The following is a 19,298-nucleotide window of genomic DNA, read 5'->3' on the forward strand; positions in this document are numbered from 1 at the left end:
TATCCACATATATCCACCCATTTCCATCTCTCAAACCACCCAAAAATATTCTACTCCTAATCCGGGAGAGAATAGCCAAAAATATTTCTATTTTTCCCCTGTGAAATAAATGCTCAAGTTATCTTGGTTACTGCCACTTGCTATATTATTTCATGAGATGAGTGCTCTAAAAAAAGAGAGAAGATACGCGGAAATAAAAAGGGGCAAGTGCCTGAAACCTCGAAAGAAAAGAAAAAGTGAGACGAGAGGTAAAAATGGACAAGTGTCCGACAGTAGAATTAGGGGTACAGAATACCCACCTGAGAGGAAAGAAAAAGAAAATATAGAGCATCTCATTCTCCTCACAAAGTTACAAAGAGCAAGAAAGGTATATATCCCCTCAAAAGAGCAAAAAGTAGAATTAGACTTTCACCGTTGTTATCACCATTCATTCGCCACACATGCACATCTTGATTTGACTTATTGATTTGTTTCTTTGGATCCATGGTTTGACTATACAATAAATGTCTTGTGAGTATGTATACTTTATCTCCCACCTATGAGCTCCAGATATTAAAGCCTTATTAGAGTAGGGTGAGAGAGAAGGCAATGTCACTATGCCTTATACCACAAATACTACATATTTTGAGAGAAGGCATATACCATCACTGCCTTGGTAAGGATCCAGAAATACCACAAAAGAGAGATCTAAGAGAGTCATACAAGGAATCTCTGAGTTTTATCTGAAAATCTACAAAAACTCTAGAGCAATAGCTGATCAAGAATAAGAGACATGGCACTTGACTAGACTGTTATATCTTTTAACTACTCAAGACGGAAGTGACGGTTACAAGTCCCATGGTGAAAGGTAAAATAAGTAAGTTTTAAGTCTTGACAGTTTACTCTAACTTAGAGATGAGTTCTTATTTAAAAGCATGTGTACCGTCAACTTTTAAAGGCATTAGAACAACTTCTGATCCATCGCTGAGATTATCCTTGCTCAGGGACGAGCAAGAGGTAAGCTTGGGGGAGTTTGTTGACGGTCCTTAAGTATCAAATTTAATTATCAAATAAACAAAGAAAAGGATCCAAATGAAATCAACATCTAGACTTAGGGTTTTATCTGACAGAATTCCATGAGTTTTGGTGTTTGTCTATTTCTGTAGGGGGTTATCAAGAAATACGGAAGAAAGGCCCACACGTCGGGATTACATAGAGATATTAACGTGCCGCGCAATTATCTTACATCTAGAAGACTCCAGAAGCCACGGGAACGAAGCGGAGGCAGAACGGGGCCAGGCCCAGGGCGCCCGCCCTAGGGACCAGGGCGCCCGCCCACCTCTAGAGTCCAACCAGGACTCTCTTTCGGTATTAAGCTCCACCGACCTAAAGGATCAAGGATAACCGTTCAATCAATGTCGGTTTGATCCGACGGCCCATATTCACTTGGAAGGACTATAAAACCAGACCCCCTGGCCCCTGGAGGAGAGGACCTCTCAACCCTAATTCATCATCCATCAAGGGAGAAGAAGCCTCTGATCAAGCCTAGAGCCACAACATCAATTAGACATCTAGATTAGCATAGCTACATAGGATTAGAACTAGAAGGAGTCAATCTTCGATTGGTTTCCGGATCTGTCAAGAGGATTCTTGGTAATTCTCTATTGTTCTTCAATTGTTCATCTTTGTTCTTCAATATTATGAATATGACTTTATTCTACTTCAATATATCGATTATGACTTTACTCTACTTGTTTATATTCGCAATTATATTGTTCTTAGTTTATCATAGTTATATACTTGGCTTAGTTAGATTGGATCTATATACATGTTTAGGATCGTATAGTGTTTATCCATCGGATCCATGGGTAAATGATAGATATTGTGTAGGCGTGGTGCTTATACCGTATTTATCTGCGATTGTACCCTATATGCTAGATCGCGGGGTAGTTCGTGGTAGTGACAGCTCCATTGATTCTTATATAGTCCCCCTCTCGTGTATTGGGCTGGCAGAGCAACATTATTACAGGGGAGTGATTACGATGTTTCTCATATTCCTTGCTAATATCACTATGCACGGGCGTAGTCCTGTCTCGCAATGATTGCTATGTATAATTGCACTAACTATGATATGCTAGACTATATAGTTAAGAATAACTTAGGAAATATTCTTGTAGTTCGTTCTAATTCCATGCTAATGACTGACCAGAATATCTAATTGAGGTGCTTATCATATTTATTATGTGGCTAAGTTATGCTGATCAGATTGATTATCTTTGTCACTATTCATTACTTTATATATCTTTATGTGACACTTATGCCTGTATGAAAGAGTTAGATAAATGTTCTCAATTATACATGCAATGATAGATACTCAATCTTATATTCTATTTTATAATCAACAGTGATGATTGCTAATCCCTTCCTAGTGGTAAAAATATAAATAACGATACCTGGAATACTTCTCGGTTAAAATGCTACATCGGTATTAATCTGTGCGCTTGTAGATCCCATTTGTTATTTATTTAGATGAGCAATTGCATATTTCAATACCGCGTCTCTCATGTCATGCTGGGGATGACAACTTGGCTTAAGTGGTATGAGGGATAGGTTTGGCATTTTTGGCACCATTATCAGAATCAGAAAACTAAGTCTACTTTTGGTAATGACATTAAGAATACCCAACAGCGTAATGGCATGGCTTCTAGTTGTCGCTCTGTGTTGGTCGGGACGAGAGCGTAGGCGTCGGGGCCTTCCTTGGGCTTCTTGTTGAGGTCGTAGGGGACGACTTCCCAATCGTCGTGGAACTCTTCGGCCATAGGAGCAGCGAGGAACTAAGCAAGCTCTAATTGAAGAAGGAGAGAAGGCTTGTATGAATTGGTGTTTGAAAACTGACGTCAGGGGTCTGTTTATATAGGGGTCAAAAAGTGCCTCTAGGGTTTGTTCGGGCTACTCCCGCCGCCGTGCGTGCAAAACTTTCCATCTGTATGATTATTTAATTTACCATAAATGTGTTTAACGCGACGGAGGAAATCGGGACGGAGAGGGGGCAGGGGCTGGGCGCCCGCCCTCATCATCAGGGCGCCCGCCCTGTGCCTGGCCCCTCTGCGGGCCCGCTTCCTCGAGCGTGTTGCTAGATGCAGACTTTATTCGAAAAATATATACATGGCCCAAAAATGTCAGATTAAAAAGGTTGGGCTCTAATTCTCCATGGGAAGGTAGAAATGGATCACATCTATCTCTTCTAATTGTTTATTGGGCTCTAAAAATAATTTAAGACGTTGACCATTTACCTTGAATAACGTACCTTCGTCATTTTGAAGTGTGATAGCTCCGTGGGATGATGAATTGATTACCTTGAATGGTCCTTCCCATTTACTCCGGAGTTTTCCATGCCCGAAAAGCTTCACCTTGGAATTAAAAAGTAATACCTTATCTCCGGGTGCGAACTCCTTCTTGATCCTCTTGTCATGCCACCTTTTGACTCTTTCTTTATAGATCTTCGAATTGTGATATGCTTTCTCTCACCATTCTTCCAATTCTGATAGTTGCATTCTTCTATGATCTCCAGCGACATCTAGGTCCATATTCCATCTCCTTATGGCCCAGTGTGCTTTGAATTCTAGTTCAACAGGTAGGTGGCAAGTCTTCCCGTACACCAATTGGTATGGGGACATTCCAATTGGGGTCTTGTATGCTGTCCGGTATACCCAGAGTGCATCAGGTAACTTGTTCTTCCATGCCGTTCCCATCTCATTGACTGTTTTCTGAAGAATATTCTTGATTTGCTTGTTGGAAGTCTCTGCTTGGCCACTTGTCTGAGGATGGTAGGGGGTAGCGACGTTGTGACGGATTCCATGTTTTGATAGATATTGCTTGAAGCATTTGTCAATGAAGTGTGCTCCTCCATCACTTATCACTATTCTGGAAACTCCAAATCTTGGAAATATAACTTCTTCAAACATCCTCTTTGAACTGATGTTGTCGGCGTGCTTGCAAGGTAATGCCTCTACCCACTTGGAGACGTAGTCAACTGCCACCAAGATGAACTCACACTTCTTTGATGGGGGAAATGGACCCATGTAGTCTATTCCCCAGACATCAAAGAGCTCAATGTGAAGGTTGTTGGTGAGTGGCATCGCATCTCTTGTGTTTATGTTTCCGTGCCTTTGACATGGCCCACATCTTCTGATATATTGCTTCGTGTCTTCATACATTGTAGGCCAATAGAATCCACACTGCCAGATCTTTGAATGTGTACAGAATGCTCCATAATGACCTCCATATAGTGATGAATGACATCAGTCGATGATCTTCCATCCTTCCTCAGTGGTCACACACCTCCTGAGTACGCCATCAGAGCATACTCGGAAGAGGTATGGCTCATCCCATATATATGAACGACTTTCTTGAATAAGCTTCTTCTTGTTTGCTCCTGGTGGTACATACCCTAAAACCATAAAATTAACAATATCTGCATACCAGGGGTCAGACCTGTTAATCCCGTAGAGCATGTCGTCCCGGAGTGAATCATTGATGGGGGTTTCCTATGGACTCTTAAAATACATTCTAGACAAGTGATCAGCAATAGAATTTTCTACTCCCTTTTTATCTTTTATTTCTAAGTCAAATTCTTGGAGTAATAAGATCCATCTAATCAGGCGAGGTTTAGCATCTTTTTTAGTGAGCAAATATTTTAGTGCAGCATGATCAGTGTAAACAATTATTTTAGCTCCAACTAAATAAGATCTAAATTTATCAATGGCAAAGACAACAGCCAGAAGCTCTTTTTCAGTGGTTGCATAATTAAGTTGAGCTCCTGTCAAAGTTTTACTGGCATAAGCAATTGCATGATGCTTCTTATTTTTAGTTTGTCCCAAAACTGCCCCCACAGCATAATCACTAGCATCACACATAATTTCAAAAGGCAATGACCAATCAGGGGGTTGAATGATTGGTGCAGAGATGAGTGCTTTCTTTAATAAATTGAAAGATGTTAGACATGCATCATCAAATTCGAAAGGAGCATCCTTGGTAGCAAAAGAGTAAGTGGTCTAGCAATGAATGAAAAATCTTTTATAAATCTGCGATAAAAACTAGCATGGCCAAGAAAGCTTCGAATTCCTTTTATATTCACAGGTGGAGGTAGTTGTTCAATTACTTCAATTTTAGCTTTGTCTACCTCAATACCTCTTTCAGACACTAGGTGTCCCAGCACTATTCCTTCCCTAACCATGAAATGACATTTTTCCCAATTAAGGACTAAGTGCTTTTCTTTACATCTTTGCAAAACCTTGTCTAAGTTTTCAAGACAACTATCAAAAGTTTTTCCATAAACAGAGAAATCATCTATGAAAACTTCCATAATCTCTTCAATCATATCAGAAAATACAGACATCATGCATCTTTGAAAAGAAGCTGGTGCATTACATAACCCAAAAGACATTCTACGGTAAGCATAAGTTCTGTATGGGCATGTAAAAGTGGTTTTGCTTTGATCATCAGGATGGATCAGGATCTGGTGATACCCTGAATATCCATCTGAGAAACAAAAGAACGAATGGTCCGCTAATCGCTCTAGCATCTCATCTATGAAAGGTAAAGAAAAATGATCCTTTCTCGTGGCTTTGTTTAGTTTTCTATAGTCTATGCACATCCGCCACCCTGTGATGGTGCGTTGCGAAATTAGCTCGTTCTTTTCATTCATAACGACAGTTAACTACCTCTCTCATCGCGTTGTTAAGTCTACGTTGGGGCTCTCGAGAAGGTGAAAATGAAGGATCTGTCGGAATACGATGGGTACAAATCATAGGACTGATTCTTATAAGATCTTGGAGTGAGTAGCCGAAAATTGAGTGATGTTTCTCAAGAATGGTCATTAATCGCAGAGTTTGCTCCTGAGTGAGTTTATCACTAATGATCACAGGAAACTCTGGATTATTGTTTAGGAAAGCATAGATAAGACCGGGTGGTGAAGTTTTAAGCTCTATGGGAGGTCTAGGTGTTTCTGCAAACTCATCTAAGGGTTCAGGTTCAGAAGGCTCGGCCTCTTCTTTTGTGAAGAAAGGAGCTTCGTCTTCTAAGCCTGGTTCATCTAAAAGCTCTAGAGATGCAGCCTTTACCTCCTCCATAGGATCAGGCAAAAGATATGACTCGGCTTTATTATTTAAGGAGTGTGAAATTGTTATTGGAAATTTAAAAGTTTTTCCAAAAGAAATGTGTAGCTTTCTAGTATGACCTTCATAAAGGAGTCTTCTAAAAGGTTGTCCTATCAACAGGTCAAAGTCCCATGTATCAAAGATATAGAAGTTCAAATGAACCATGGAGCCTTCTACTATAAGGGGTAGGACATTAATAATTCCAAGACTGGGGACTAATCGTTCCGAAGATTCCTTTATGACCTTTGTTGTGGGGGTTAAGACCAAATTTTTAAATAATTTAAGTGCAAAAGATTTAGACATGATGTTGATCCCCACAACAGGATTATAGAGAGCATCAAATGGATTAGAATCGTGTCCAGACGGACCACATCAGAGGAAAGCTCTGATTCCTCCAACCATTCGCTACTCATGACTGCGATAAGCTCTCTCAATTGATGTTCAGTTGGCAAACAAATGCTAAAATGGCCGTTTTGGGGTCTGTTAATAGAATGGTAGTTTGAAATATTTCCAAAATCGGCAAAAAGATCATATTCTATATCCAACATGATGTCAGGTGGTGGAATTTCTTTCTTTTGTGGCTCAGAACTTGGGATAGCTAAAGTAGATGGAGAATTTGGCAGTGTCTACTTCGGCTTCGTGGGTTTCATCATGAAGGGTATTTTCCATCTCAGCTTCTAGGATTCTATCTAGGATTGCTCTAGCGTCATCAGTAGGGATGCGAAAGAAAGAACCTCTAGACATTGTATGTAGCATTTCTTTGTGATCTTTCTGAAGACCTCGAAAAAAGTGAAATAAAAGAACAGGGTCTTCAAGATTAAGGTTTGGACCAGATTCTAAAAGATCAGAAAAACATTTCCAGGATTTTCCCAAAGTTTCATTATCTTTTTGTTTAAAAGATAGGACTTCGAGTCTAAGGTCGCCGATACGGTCGAGGGAGTAAAAATCTAGACAAAAGTTGGCTCGTAAAACTCCCCATTCACCTCGTTGTTGACTTACCTTCTGATTATACCATTGTCTAGCTTCTCCCCTTAAAGAAAAAGGAAAAAGCTTCCAACGTAAAGTTTTATCAGAAATGCCTTCAATGCGAAGACAATCACATGTTTGCTCAAAATCTCTAATATGAAGGTAAGGGTTTTCGTCTTCCTTTCCTAAAAAAGATAGGTTTTGAATCATGGCAATCAACCTAGAACTTAACCTATACTTGGATGTTTGGATAGGCTGTAATGACTCCCATGGTAAAAGGTCAGTTTCCGAAGGTGTTGCAAATTGATAGATCGATTTAGAATCTTGGTTTTTCATAAGGTAAGAGTAAAGAATATAAATAAATAATATAAAAGATAAGAAAAGATAAAAGTATAGATAGAAGCTAGTAGTAAGACTCAAGGTTATCTCAACAAACTGTCTTTCTCCCTGGCAACGACACCAAAAATGCTTGTTGATATTTGGTAACGCAATAAGGAATTGATCCGCAAGCGCACGGATATCGGTGAGCACTTCACCCGGGATGTTATCCGGAGTATCGTATTTATATTTTTACCACTAGGAGAAAGAGTGCATCTGACTAACCCGGTCTATTACTAGCAACCTTTAGGCTACAAAGAATGTTTCTCGATGTGAGCGATGTATAGAGATCCTACTAACGGGATATGGGCTGCAAAGGTAACTCGGAAATGTCACGTTCCTCGCTACTACCACGGTCCAGCTAGTCAGGGGATATCTATGAGTATCCTAGCCCAAACACCACGTTTACGCTAGAGATGATTACTCTAAACTCTACGCGAAGAGATCAAAGTAAACTCATAAACCAAAGAACAATAAAACAAGAACTTACTAGAATTTAGAAGTCGAAATACTGAAGAATCCTAGGAGCAAGCCTCGGGTTAGGAGAACTTGATCCCGCAGGTACAACCTCGGAGTAGACACCGACAGGCCGGGCTTCCTCCGATCTACACCTCCACTCTATCCCTCTCAATCTAGTAGATCTAGTCTACTCTCACATTGGATGCTAAGCCCTAAGTCTATGTAGATGAAAGGTTATGCTTCGAGGGCACCTCTCAACTATATGATGAACTTGTTCTCCTCCAGGGGCCAGGGGGTTTGTTTATATAGTCCCCTCAGGTGAACGTGGGCCGTCAGATCAAACCGACATTGATTGAACGGTTATCCTTGATCCTTTAGGTCGGTGGAGCATGATCCGCGAAGTTGAACGCGATTGGCCGAAACACCAGGGCGGGCGCCCTAGGGGGGAGGGCGGGCGCCCTGCCCCCGGGCCCGATCGCCTTCTCGTTCGTTCCCGTGGCTTCTGGAGTCTTCTAGATGGTAGAAAATTGTGCGGCACATTAAGATCTCTATGTAATCCCGACATGTGGGGCTTTCTTCCTTATTTCCTGATAACCCCCTGCAGAAACAGATAAATAACAAAACTCGTGGAATTCTGTCAGATCAAACCCTAATTCTAGGTGTTGTTTGTATATTGGTCCTTTCCCTTGTTTATTTGATAATTAAAATTGATACTTAAGAACCGTCAACATGGGGTAGAGATCCCTACCACTCCTCACCTCTCGGATGCGAGTTTGAAGTTTGAAGATCATCCTTTGTCCCTCATGCTAGCCTCCTTGAAATCTTGAGATGAGATTCATTTTAAAGGGGAGGGTGTTGTGTGTTGTTTAAAGTGGAGAATCCCTGAAGACAGTTTTCCTACAAGATGATGTTCACATATATGTTCTCATAAGTCATACTTTGTTAAAGTAGGGTAGTGTTTGCTACCGTCATCTATCTCATGTATCTCAAGTTACAAGACATGAAGACTTAAAGATCAATTTCATCTTTCCAGTCTATTTTTCTTATCATCGATCTTTGTCTTACTTGTGACTGACCTTTATTTTTTGTCAACCCTTGTTAGTCTATAGTACTTTTATCATCTCTCACCATGAGCTTGAAATATCCTTGAAGATTAATCTTCGTCTTCTCTGTCAAGCTTGGCTAATTCTTAATCTTTTTATCATAAATCCCATAAATCTCAAATGAAGAGAAATGTAAGCTCAATAAGATTTGTCTTTATCATCTTATCATCTTTTGTTAGTACTTGCTCCTTGTCTTTACACCTCATAATGTGAAGACCCGATGATCAACCTTTATCTATTATTTTAGCACCCTTATATCTTTCTTTCCAATATATGTTGATCTTCAATCCTTTTACAACATGTCATAAAGCTCGATAAGAATCTTGAAGATCGATCCTTGTCTTTGTTAAATCCATAATCCTTTCATCAATTAATCGTTAACATCCTAGTCAACTTTTGGTAGTCCTTAGTTCTTTCATAACATCTCTCATAAATCTTGAATCAAGGAAATGGTGAGCACCATAAGATCATCTTTTTCATTCTCTGCCAACCTTTGCTAATTCTTAATCCTTTTATCATATCTTGTAAAAAATCTCACAGTCAACTTTGATGATCTACTTCATCTTTCTCCCAAGTCTTTCTGAATCTCGGGACAAGATTCATGTTAAGTGGGGTAGATCTTTAACACCATAAAATTCTTTTTTTTCGGTTGTTATTATGAAACACTAAATAGAATTAATGGTTTTTAATATGTGCATAAAATTTGTCAACATTAGTTCAGATTTCCATTTAGGAAAATGTGTTTTTTAAATTTTTCAATTGGATCAGCTTTGGTGATAATGCTTGTGTATTGCTTGCCTTATTGTTTTTGTGTATGCTAAGTTTCAAAAACGCGTTTAGACATTGATAGATCCTTCTAAGGAATTTTCTAGACTTTTTCGGGCTTTTCCCATATTTCCAGCAAAAATCTAATTTTCGCATGATCTAAAATTCTTTTTCATGGACTCTGAAAACTTTATTTGGATTCATCATCTCCCAATCTATCTCTACAAGTTTTCTTAATTTTTTGGAGTTTTTTCATAGATTTAAAATGATTTTATCTTTTTTGGAATTATTTTTTAACTAAAAATGATTTTTATAAATCCCGAAATTAAGAAATTTTTTAAACTTTTCTAAACCCTAGATCTATATATATGCCGTTGTTCTTCTTCTCGCGCTGATCGCAAAAGTGCAAACTCTATCCCGAGCCATCACTCTGTTTGCCCTAGATCTAATGCTGAACTTGCACCGACGAACTTTTCTAGCGACCCTTCAGCGAGGTTTTTCGACCATGTTCAGTATCTTTTGTGAAAACTGTCACCACTCTAAGGTTCATGTCAATCTCCTCTACACTGGCACGTCATTCTATTCATGAATCCTGCTCGTTTACCGTTTATCTAACCTCACTTTTTCTTTTCCGACGAGGTCATCTATTGACGCCATTTTGTCCTTCGTTTTTCAGCCATCTTGGTCCTGTGCGGCGCCATCAGCAACCCCGCGCCCCACGCCTAAGCCCCGTGCCACCCCAGCCCGTGGCACCGTGCCCGTCACGCTCCAGCCCCAACCTTCTGTACGCGTGCGGTAGGCAGCCGCCGCCCCTGCGTGAGGCTTCCTTGGCCCGGCCTAGCAAGTGCCACCGCTGCCCCTTGGCGCGCGGGGCGGGCTTCCAGCCGCCGCGACCAGGCGCCGTGCCAGCCCGGCTGGCCATCCTCGGCCTCCTCCGCGAGCAGCAGTAGTCTCAGTTGCTTTAGATTCGTGTCGTTGCGCTCTACACACTAGTGTAAACATTTATCATGTAACTCATTAATAAATTTATTAATTTAAATACAATTTATTTAATATTTATTTTAATAGCTTTATAATTAAAACCAACCTAGAGTTGTAATTCCGTTTTTATTGCTTTGTGACTATGGCGACTTGTTAGTGATGCTATTTTTCATGTCCCGTGTTTATGATTATAATTAATTTATTTAATATTTATTTAGTGCCCTTTTTAATTAATTGAAAAAAAATACGTTTACAATTTGGTCTTTTATAATCAAATATTAACTTGATTAATATTAACTTAATTATAATTTGTTTAGTTGAACATGAATCATGTCATTAATTTGGTTAATATTTATCTAATGTCTTTTGGAATTAAAAGCAAGTTAGGTATATATAACGTTTTTTATAAATTAAATATAATATGATTAATATCAACATTAATGTCTTTTCAACAATGACCTAATTATATTGGTCAATTAGTTGATTTCACATGTTTTGTCTTATAAATAAATTATAAGTGTTAAAAATGATATATATATTCTTTTACTATAAATAAAATATGAATCATATACCGATTATAATAGTTGTTCTCCTCCTTTGTGTTTCCAAACTATGAATGTTCAAGTGACTTAGATAACACCAAATGTTTATAACTAAAATATGATTAAGGTTCAACAAGGTTCTTTGTAGTTAAAATATAATTTGATTAAAGCTTCAATGCTCTTTTAAAATAAAGTAAATTAGGGTTTAGTCTCTGGTCTTTCATAAATCGATGTTAATATTATTAGTATCAACATGAATAACTTTATAGTTAAGACATGCTTAGATCAATCTCGTAGCATACAACGATTCGATTAGTTTACTCTTTTAGTCATGTTGCAAATATCCCCATAGTCATGTCCTTTCCAACGATAGTTCCGTTTTTAGTAATTCATACGCTCTCGCGATCGTAGCAATAAGTCATGCCATTAGTACGCTCTTTTCAAGGTTTTCTTGTGATTGTTGTTTGTTCTTAGTCATGATTGTTTGTTTGTCTCCTTGTGTCTGCTTGTGTTTTGGTTTGGTGTTATCCACGAGTAGAGGAAGCGTGGTTCGTGGGAGCTAATAACTATGAGCGGAGGACAGTCAAAAGAGAAGTTGGAGACCAGAAGATAGAAGCCGTAGGGTTTCTAAGCAGTGAAACTCTAGAAAAAAGGCAAGTGCGGACACCCTTTAGTCATATTATACCTATTAAATAAATATCATTTATTTTTCAATGCATGTGTCTTAATACTGCAAACCTTAAGGATCTAACTATCCCTTTACTATATTCTTTGTACTCCTAGGTTTTATATATGGGTAGCATAGTGAATAGTAGATATGCTTAGCTGCTCTACTCATATATTCCATATGATAATAAAAGTAATAATCTTGTCTAACGAATTATTCAATGATGATTAATGTTTAAATGGTGAACAATAGTCACTTCGAAGATAGAGATGTTATGATATTTGCAAGCATTATGGATATAATGCGGAAAGGGGGAACGAGTACTAGAGCTTGGCCCGGTTTCCAAAGGTACTCGTTGTCAACCTCTGTAAGGACTTAGTCGTGAGCAGCCACCTAGGACATATAATACAACTTTAGGCTATATGGCTCTGGCTTGATGTAATATCAAGACCTCTACTAGTAGGATGAAATTTTCTAGGTAGGCATAAGGAAGTAACTTGGGTAATGAATATTAAGTTGTCGGTTAGTCCGGGCTTCCATTGCTATGGGCATGGCTGCCGAGCACCCCGACCAAAATTTATGAGTTGCACTCTATCAGCTGAAACCTGTGAAAAGTCTTGTAGTGAAACCCTGCCTGCTCACCTTGGTAGTTCTTTGGGGAGTCATGACCCTGGGCAGATGGGAATCACAACTTGAAGTGAAAGTGTACAACCTCTATAGAGTTTGATCAAACTGATCAGTTGTGCTAGTCACGAGTAGCTCAGATCCTCACACGATGAGAAATTAGACTCATATGGAACTTAGAGAAGGATACGTTGAGGTGGCTACCTTGTGTTTGGCAGGATTGTTATCTTGTATTTTTATTTGGGATTACTATTCCATGATCTTATTGTGGTTGCTACCCTGAGTTACTGTCCGAGGTTGCTACCTCAGTAATCTTATTAATAATGATAATGGTAGTAATATTGTTAATTTTACTTCAAATAATTAAGGGTTGGAATGCTTCACTCACAAGTAGTAATACAAAAGACTTGTAATAAAAGTTTATCAACTTAAAAGCTCATCTACTGTTGTCAGCTTTTTCTTTGTTTAAGCCTTGCATATCATTATACTTTCCACCTGTACTTGTTGAGTTCGACATGAACTCACACTTACTATTTCCTCCACACCCCAGTGAATAGCACAATGCTACCCAGAAGAGGAACAAAGGTGTTGTGGAGTTTATCAAAAGATCAACAACAATGTTTGGCATACGGAGCCCCTAGTCAACCATTCCTAAGAAGAATAGAGCCTAAGAAGTTTTGTATCTATTTCGCATTCATAGTTGTAAGTGTTAATATAAGTATATTTCCGCTATGTAACATTGTTTATGATATTTCTATTCTTTTGTTGTATGTGTGGACTTTCTCGGTACACATATGATGACTCTGGTCTTCTTTTGAAAACTAAGATGTTATACATTGGGTCCAATAATACAAGAATATATAAATAGTCTTTTTTTATGTATCTCACCTCTATGTCAGTTGACTATGTAGCTAATACCATTGTAGGCACCCTTCCAAGCGCCACCTCTTCGTTTCCACCGTGCTATGGGCCCATGTCAGCATCATTAGGACTTGCATTCACATGACACCACACTGAACACAACAGGACTAGGGCCTTGTTTAGTTCACCAAAAAAACATTTCAAGATTCTCCGTCATATTGAATCTTGCGGCACATGCATGTAGCATTAAATATAGATGAAAATAAAAACTAATTGCACAGTTTACCTGTAAATCGTGAGACGAATCTTTTAAACCTAATTACTCTATAATTGGACAATATTTGTCAAATAAAAACGAAAGTACTACGGTGTCAAAATTCCAAAAAATTTTAGATCTAAACAAGGCCTAGATATGACTAGAGCTAAAGGGTCACTATGTTGCCAGTCCTAACGACTGATAGTGTGACCCATCAAAATTGAAAAAATCATGATAATGATAGCAAGAAAAGATGAAAAAATCCAAGACCTGCAGCCAAGCTATGTATGATCCGGAACTATCACGTTGGCTATCCCCAACTTAGAGCAGCAACAAGCGGTTGGAGAAAAGTCAATCTACACTTAAGGTCTTGTTTGGATGTTGTCGGATTCACCTCAAATCCACATGTATTGGAGTGGATTGGGTGGAATTTAGTTTAAGTTCCACTTCAATCCACCCCAACACATGTGAATTGATGCGGATCCGGCTACATCCAAACAAGGCCTAAGATGTAGCTCTAGTCGATCCTGTCCTCTTCAATTCATTTTCCCTCCTTTCCTTTTGTTCTTGCTGATTGGGAGGAGGGTCTAACTCTAAAGAGGGAGGGGGCGTTCTGGGAAAGGAGAAGCGAACCAGGGAGAGAAATGCTCTCTGCAGGGGTTAGGAATTTGGGTGTGTGTGGGTGGGTGGTGGTGGTGGGGTGGTGGGGGCTCCTTGGCCCTCTTCCCAGTCATTTACTTTTTTGTTACAGAGGAATTGAATATCTATGAGCACCGTACCCTAGGTTGTCTCTTTAGGTAATGAACTCTATTCTGCTGGTACTAATCATGGACAAATGGGACTTCTGTAGATGTACCTCTATATGTACATGGCATTCTTAGTCTTATTGAACTGAAAAACCATATGCAAGCCGCATGTTCAAAAGCATAACTTTTGAGGAAATAGTACAATAACTACTACGGATCAAACTGGTCATTACTGAAAACAGGAAACAAACAGCATCGATCAAAGGTTAATCCACTTGATCCCAACAACCTGCCGAGTCCTGCCAGCTGAAGTCACATTCCGGTTCTATGCTCGGGCTCCAGAACATGGCATCATTAGCTGGAACAGCTGCTGTAGAATCTGAGGTGCTGCTGCTGTTCGTCGACATTGCTGCGGCACTGGAGGTAGCGGTTCCCGTGCAGTCGAGATACTTAGCGTTCTGAGATCCTGAACTGATCATGCTCCCTTGACTCTCACTCGGCTCCCGACCAGAATTCATTGTGGGAACAAAGCTCTTATTTGCAGCAAGTGGCATTTCATTAGCTACTTCCTCTAGTTGACCCCACATCTGGTATGCCTGAGCGGCCAACTGCTTCACATGGAACTGCGTTTGAGAACATCATGCAAGGAAATAACATTTAGAGATTCAGTGATGAGGTCAAGGCTGCACATTTTCAGTTACCATAAATCAATGTGATTATTGTACATTACCAGTTGATGTGGTTGCAGTTCTTGCAGAGCAAATGTCTGGTCTTCAATTCTTGCTCCTAAGACCTCTCCTATAGGGTTAAAGGTAATTTCACACCCTACAGTCCTGAAAACATAGCATTTCCGTCCCATGTCACACGTTTTCGCATGATTCAGCGTTGCGTTCCATGGCCTATCTGACATGCCGACGAGCTGAAGAACATAGAAATACTTCGTTCAATAGCATGCATGGATGTATATACAACTCATGCCTAAATATTTGTATACGTAGAAATATCATCTGTACGAGTGCTTACAGCTTTGAGCTTTTCAGGATCTATGGTGTTAAGCTTCAAGAAGTCCTGGACGTTCCTAATCCCCTCGGATTCCAACCTCTTGTCAATTGGTCCATCTTTTCCAATGTTCTTCAGCCTCCATATGTTGTCAGTCAGCAAAGGAGGATAGTGTTTTTTGTACACTAGCAAAGGAAACGCAAACATATATATCAACTCTATACACCAGCAGATTGGTGACGATCGACATGCATTTCTCATATAAATCATGGCATGTAAATTATATGTTAAATTCTGAAAATATATTAACTACAGAAACCATATACAGGTTGGAAGCAAACTTACATTCACCTCGATGATCTTTGACGGTGAAGCTGCCACTCACAGCCTCTTTGACTCTTGATCCAAGATGGCCCCCAGGCATGATGCGCACGCCAATTCGAAACTTACGGCACCTTATCCAGCTCGAATTGTCAGTGAAGGATACATCATCAATCACAGCTACTCCATGGTTGTTCATAGGAACACTGAGTGAGCCCACGAGCAATGGTCTCTTCCCTTCTCTAGCCTTCACAATCGCTGCATTGAACTGGTCAGCAGTCCACCCATCCCGGTCCTCACACTGAAAATCACCATCCAGAACCAGCACTTCTAGTTTTACTGATGAAGATCCAAGATGAGTATCTGGTAGTGCGATCATAGAGTTGGTTCTTGTGTCCATGAGCTGGATTTCAATTGGGTTGTCCATAATATCAACAAGTTTGTTGTTTGTGAAGATTGGTAGCTTGAGCTGCTTAGCGAAGACTAACTTCAGTGGAGGCAGGACATCTGCCTCTTGGATGCGTAGAGAAAGAGATCTGATAGAGAATATTTGATCTTGTCAGAAAACAGTTGCAGAAACAGATTAGCTAGCAGCGCCTTTTCCTTGTTCAGGTAATCTGATTAATTTAGATTTGGATTTTCTTGTTTCATGGCATATGAATCCTGATAACTCCAAGAAAATTTTCAGATAACAATAATAAACAAGAGAAACGAATATTCAGATACCTTAGTGGCATGTGATCTTGATGATGTGAAAACATGTTCTGGATTTCCTCACGCACCTAATAATCATAACATAATATATGATGTTATTAGCTGAGGTGCACTCAAAAATTAAACTCACGGTTGTGATGAAATAAATTAGTATCAGTACGTGTATGTTGACACTTATTAACACACATATAGCAGTGTTTTCAATATGAACTACAACTTGTGAAGGCATTTGAAGAATCATTCAGACCAACTTGGATTGTCTTTTGAGGGCAATCAGTAGACAAAGTTATTTCTCCTCAATGAAGAACTAAGTTTCATACCAATATTTCATGCTAAAAATAATGTGATAGACTGTACTGTTGACACATAAAAAATGTGTATGCTTCGTGTTGTCTTACCACTCTACGAATAAGTGGTTCCAGATTGTGGACTATTTGTTGTATAGTTTCTTGGGCCACAACTCTTCTTACCACACTGCGAAAATAAGAAAGTTAACCAGCTGGGAAATTAATCTTTGAGAGGGAAGCTAGCAAATGAATATTAACACATACATACGCCTATAAGAGAAACCTCATTAATTAATTTAGTGTCCATTAGAACATGAATTCGAAAGTTGGAGTTCATAAGGTGGCCTAATAATAATTAAAACCAAAGGATGATACATACTATCCTGATGATCAATCTATCTCGACTCAAAAACCGCCAAATACATTTATCCTGTTCTTTGCGGAGTTCTTCAAACTTTAAACCAGAAAATAAATAAATGATTGGAGAACTGAACGGGCAAGTACGTAGTAGTTGCAAGAAACTCGAGTCAACTAAAGCAGGCAAAAATGAAATAATTGATAGATCGGAGACGGTGAACTGAAGTTGTTACGCGGTAAAAGCAAGCGGCGCCGGCCGGATCCGCCTAGGGCCACGCCTGTGCGGATGATCATCGGCTCCGCCCCCGTCCTCATCGTCCTCCTCCTCCTCGTCATCGCGCGGCCTCCGTGCTGCCATCTTTTATCAGCTGTTCAAGTTCAACAATCAAATATCAGCGGGGAAGTGGAAGAAGAAGAGTAGTTTAGGAGAAGAATAATTAATCAAATTAGAGATCGATGTTTGTGCTCCGGTCAGATGATGCGAGAGAGGACCGGAGAGATCGAGGAAGAAGAAGGCGCTAGCTTTTGGTTCCGGAAAACTAACCTAGCTAGCAGACCGTGTAGCTAGTACCTGCAGTGTAAGTAAGGCACTGCTGAGTATATTACGTTAGCATATATATGCTCGAAAGCAACTCTGCCAGCACAGCGTATATATAGGCGAATTGAAGCAGGCTCTGGCTCGATCCTAGAATTGCTGTATATTTTCCGGCCGGTAGAAATTAAACGGCAACAACGACGCGTCAGGAGAACATTCGAGGCAGGCTCCGGGAATGTGGCCGGAAGCCGGCGTCACGCACTGCGGCAAGTTCATGGCATTGTACTGCTTCGATTGGTCATTGCTTAATACCTGCTGAGAGCAGAGTGAGGGCCTTGGCTTGGTTTTGCATGCGCGCAGCAGGCAGCAGCAACACACCGGCAGCCTGATGAACATCGTCATATAGTGCATGGAAAGTTCGTCAAAAAGTTCTCCGGTGAACATCATTCTCGTCTTGCGTACGTGTCGCTGCCAGGTGGGACCGGATGTGAAGTCCAAGGCTGGTTCGTGGAGGCGCAGCTTCGTGGACATGGCGACGACTAAGCTGCTGCTAGAGCTAGACTACTGATGTGGTCAGTTCAGCCACTTTTCCCGAGTCGGTCGTGCGTGTTCATTCGTACGTGACCAGACCACGACCGGCGGGTGGACAAACAAGTCTTGTTGGGCTTTTGCTCGGAAACAAGCTAAGCTGAGATCCTCTTGCGCATTGCATTGCTTGCGCGCATACACTTGTTGGGGTTCCTTCCTCCATTGTACAGCAACTAAGAACCTGTGACTGTGACAGATGCAGCTGGTACGTCGTCTTGCTCGGAAGCCAGCACGAGCTTACGCAACATTTGCTCGGTTACATCGAAACGTTAGTTTCTTAATTTCTTGCATATAGATTACTGTGCCATAAGTTTCTTTACACGTATGAATCCATACTATATATATAACTAAGCTAGCTAGCTGGATCGATGAAAGGGACTAATTTCTACTTACTAGCCAATATCTATCTGCAACCTACGTACCTTCCTGCTATTTTCTATGCACCTTCGTTCTTCTCATAAAGCCGATGAAAGCAACTCACTCTTCAGCTAGCTAGTACCTGGAATTGAAAATCCCTTGGTTGCAACATAGATACATCTTGCATTGTTTTGTACATACTATTAATTAGCATTAGCATATCTTAATTATATTCGTCTCTTTCCGATAGCTTATTATATTCTTCCAATGTTCCCGTTAGTCAAGTTATATAACCTGCTATGGAAACAAATTAAACAACCATAAAGTATACTATATATATGTCTAAACTACCTTGTTATATCACTGCTAAATATAAAGTAAACATAAATTATATGTGTCAACATATTTAGTAAATATACTTATAATGGGAATTTATGTTAAATTACATTCAAATTCTACTGCATTGAATTTTGCAAGTTGTTACTTTAGGTAAGTTTATATACTTTTACTAAAAAAAGCATGACATATACAATACATGTAGAGTGGACCTCTATTGTTTTCATAAACCAATACTGCTACACTTTTAATTATAATTCTCTGATACGTGAAATCATATCTTGAGTGCCTAAAATAATTATTTTTGGCAAAAGGGTTC

The 19,298-nt window shown here is 39.7% G+C and overlaps 1 protein-coding gene across 1 annotated transcript; it reads right to left on the minus strand.

The window, feature by feature from the left end:
* LOC8071013 (protein SAR DEFICIENT 1) lies at window positions 14,582-17,787 on the minus strand. The gene is made up of 8 exons (XM_002445347.2): window positions 17,708-17,787; window positions 17,397-17,531; window positions 16,918-16,993; window positions 16,532-16,587; window positions 15,830-16,341; window positions 15,509-15,669; window positions 15,216-15,404; window positions 14,582-15,108 (listed from the first exon to the last, which is right to left on the minus strand). Exons 2-8 carry the CDS (start codon window positions 17,519-17,521, stop codon window positions 14,752-14,754), a joined length of 1,476 nt encoding a protein of 491 aa, XP_002445392.1. The 5' UTR covers window positions 17,522-17,531; window positions 17,708-17,787; the 3' UTR covers window positions 14,582-14,751.

Source organism: Sorghum bicolor, chromosome 7 (genome assembly GCF_000003195.3).
Source record: "Sorghum bicolor cultivar BTx623 chromosome 7, Sorghum_bicolor_NCBIv3, whole genome shotgun sequence".
Classification (NCBI taxonomy): Eukaryota; Viridiplantae; Streptophyta; class Magnoliopsida; order Poales; family Poaceae; genus Sorghum; species Sorghum bicolor.

Excerpts from the sequence above, each read along its gene's own strand:
- LOC8071013 (XM_002445347.2), bottom strand. The coding sequence starts at position 17,521 with ATGGCAGCACGGAGGCCGCGCGATGACGAGGAGGAGGAGGACGATGAG. Across the intron at positions 15,670-15,829 it reads CAAAGATCATCGAGGTGAAT|TGTACAAAAAACACTATCCT; the intron begins GTAAGTTTGCTT and ends TTCCTTTGCTAG. Across the intron at positions 15,405-15,508 it reads ATCCTGAAAAGCTCAAAGCT|CTCGTCGGCATGTCAGATAG; the intron begins GTAAGCACTCGT and ends TATGTTCTTCAG.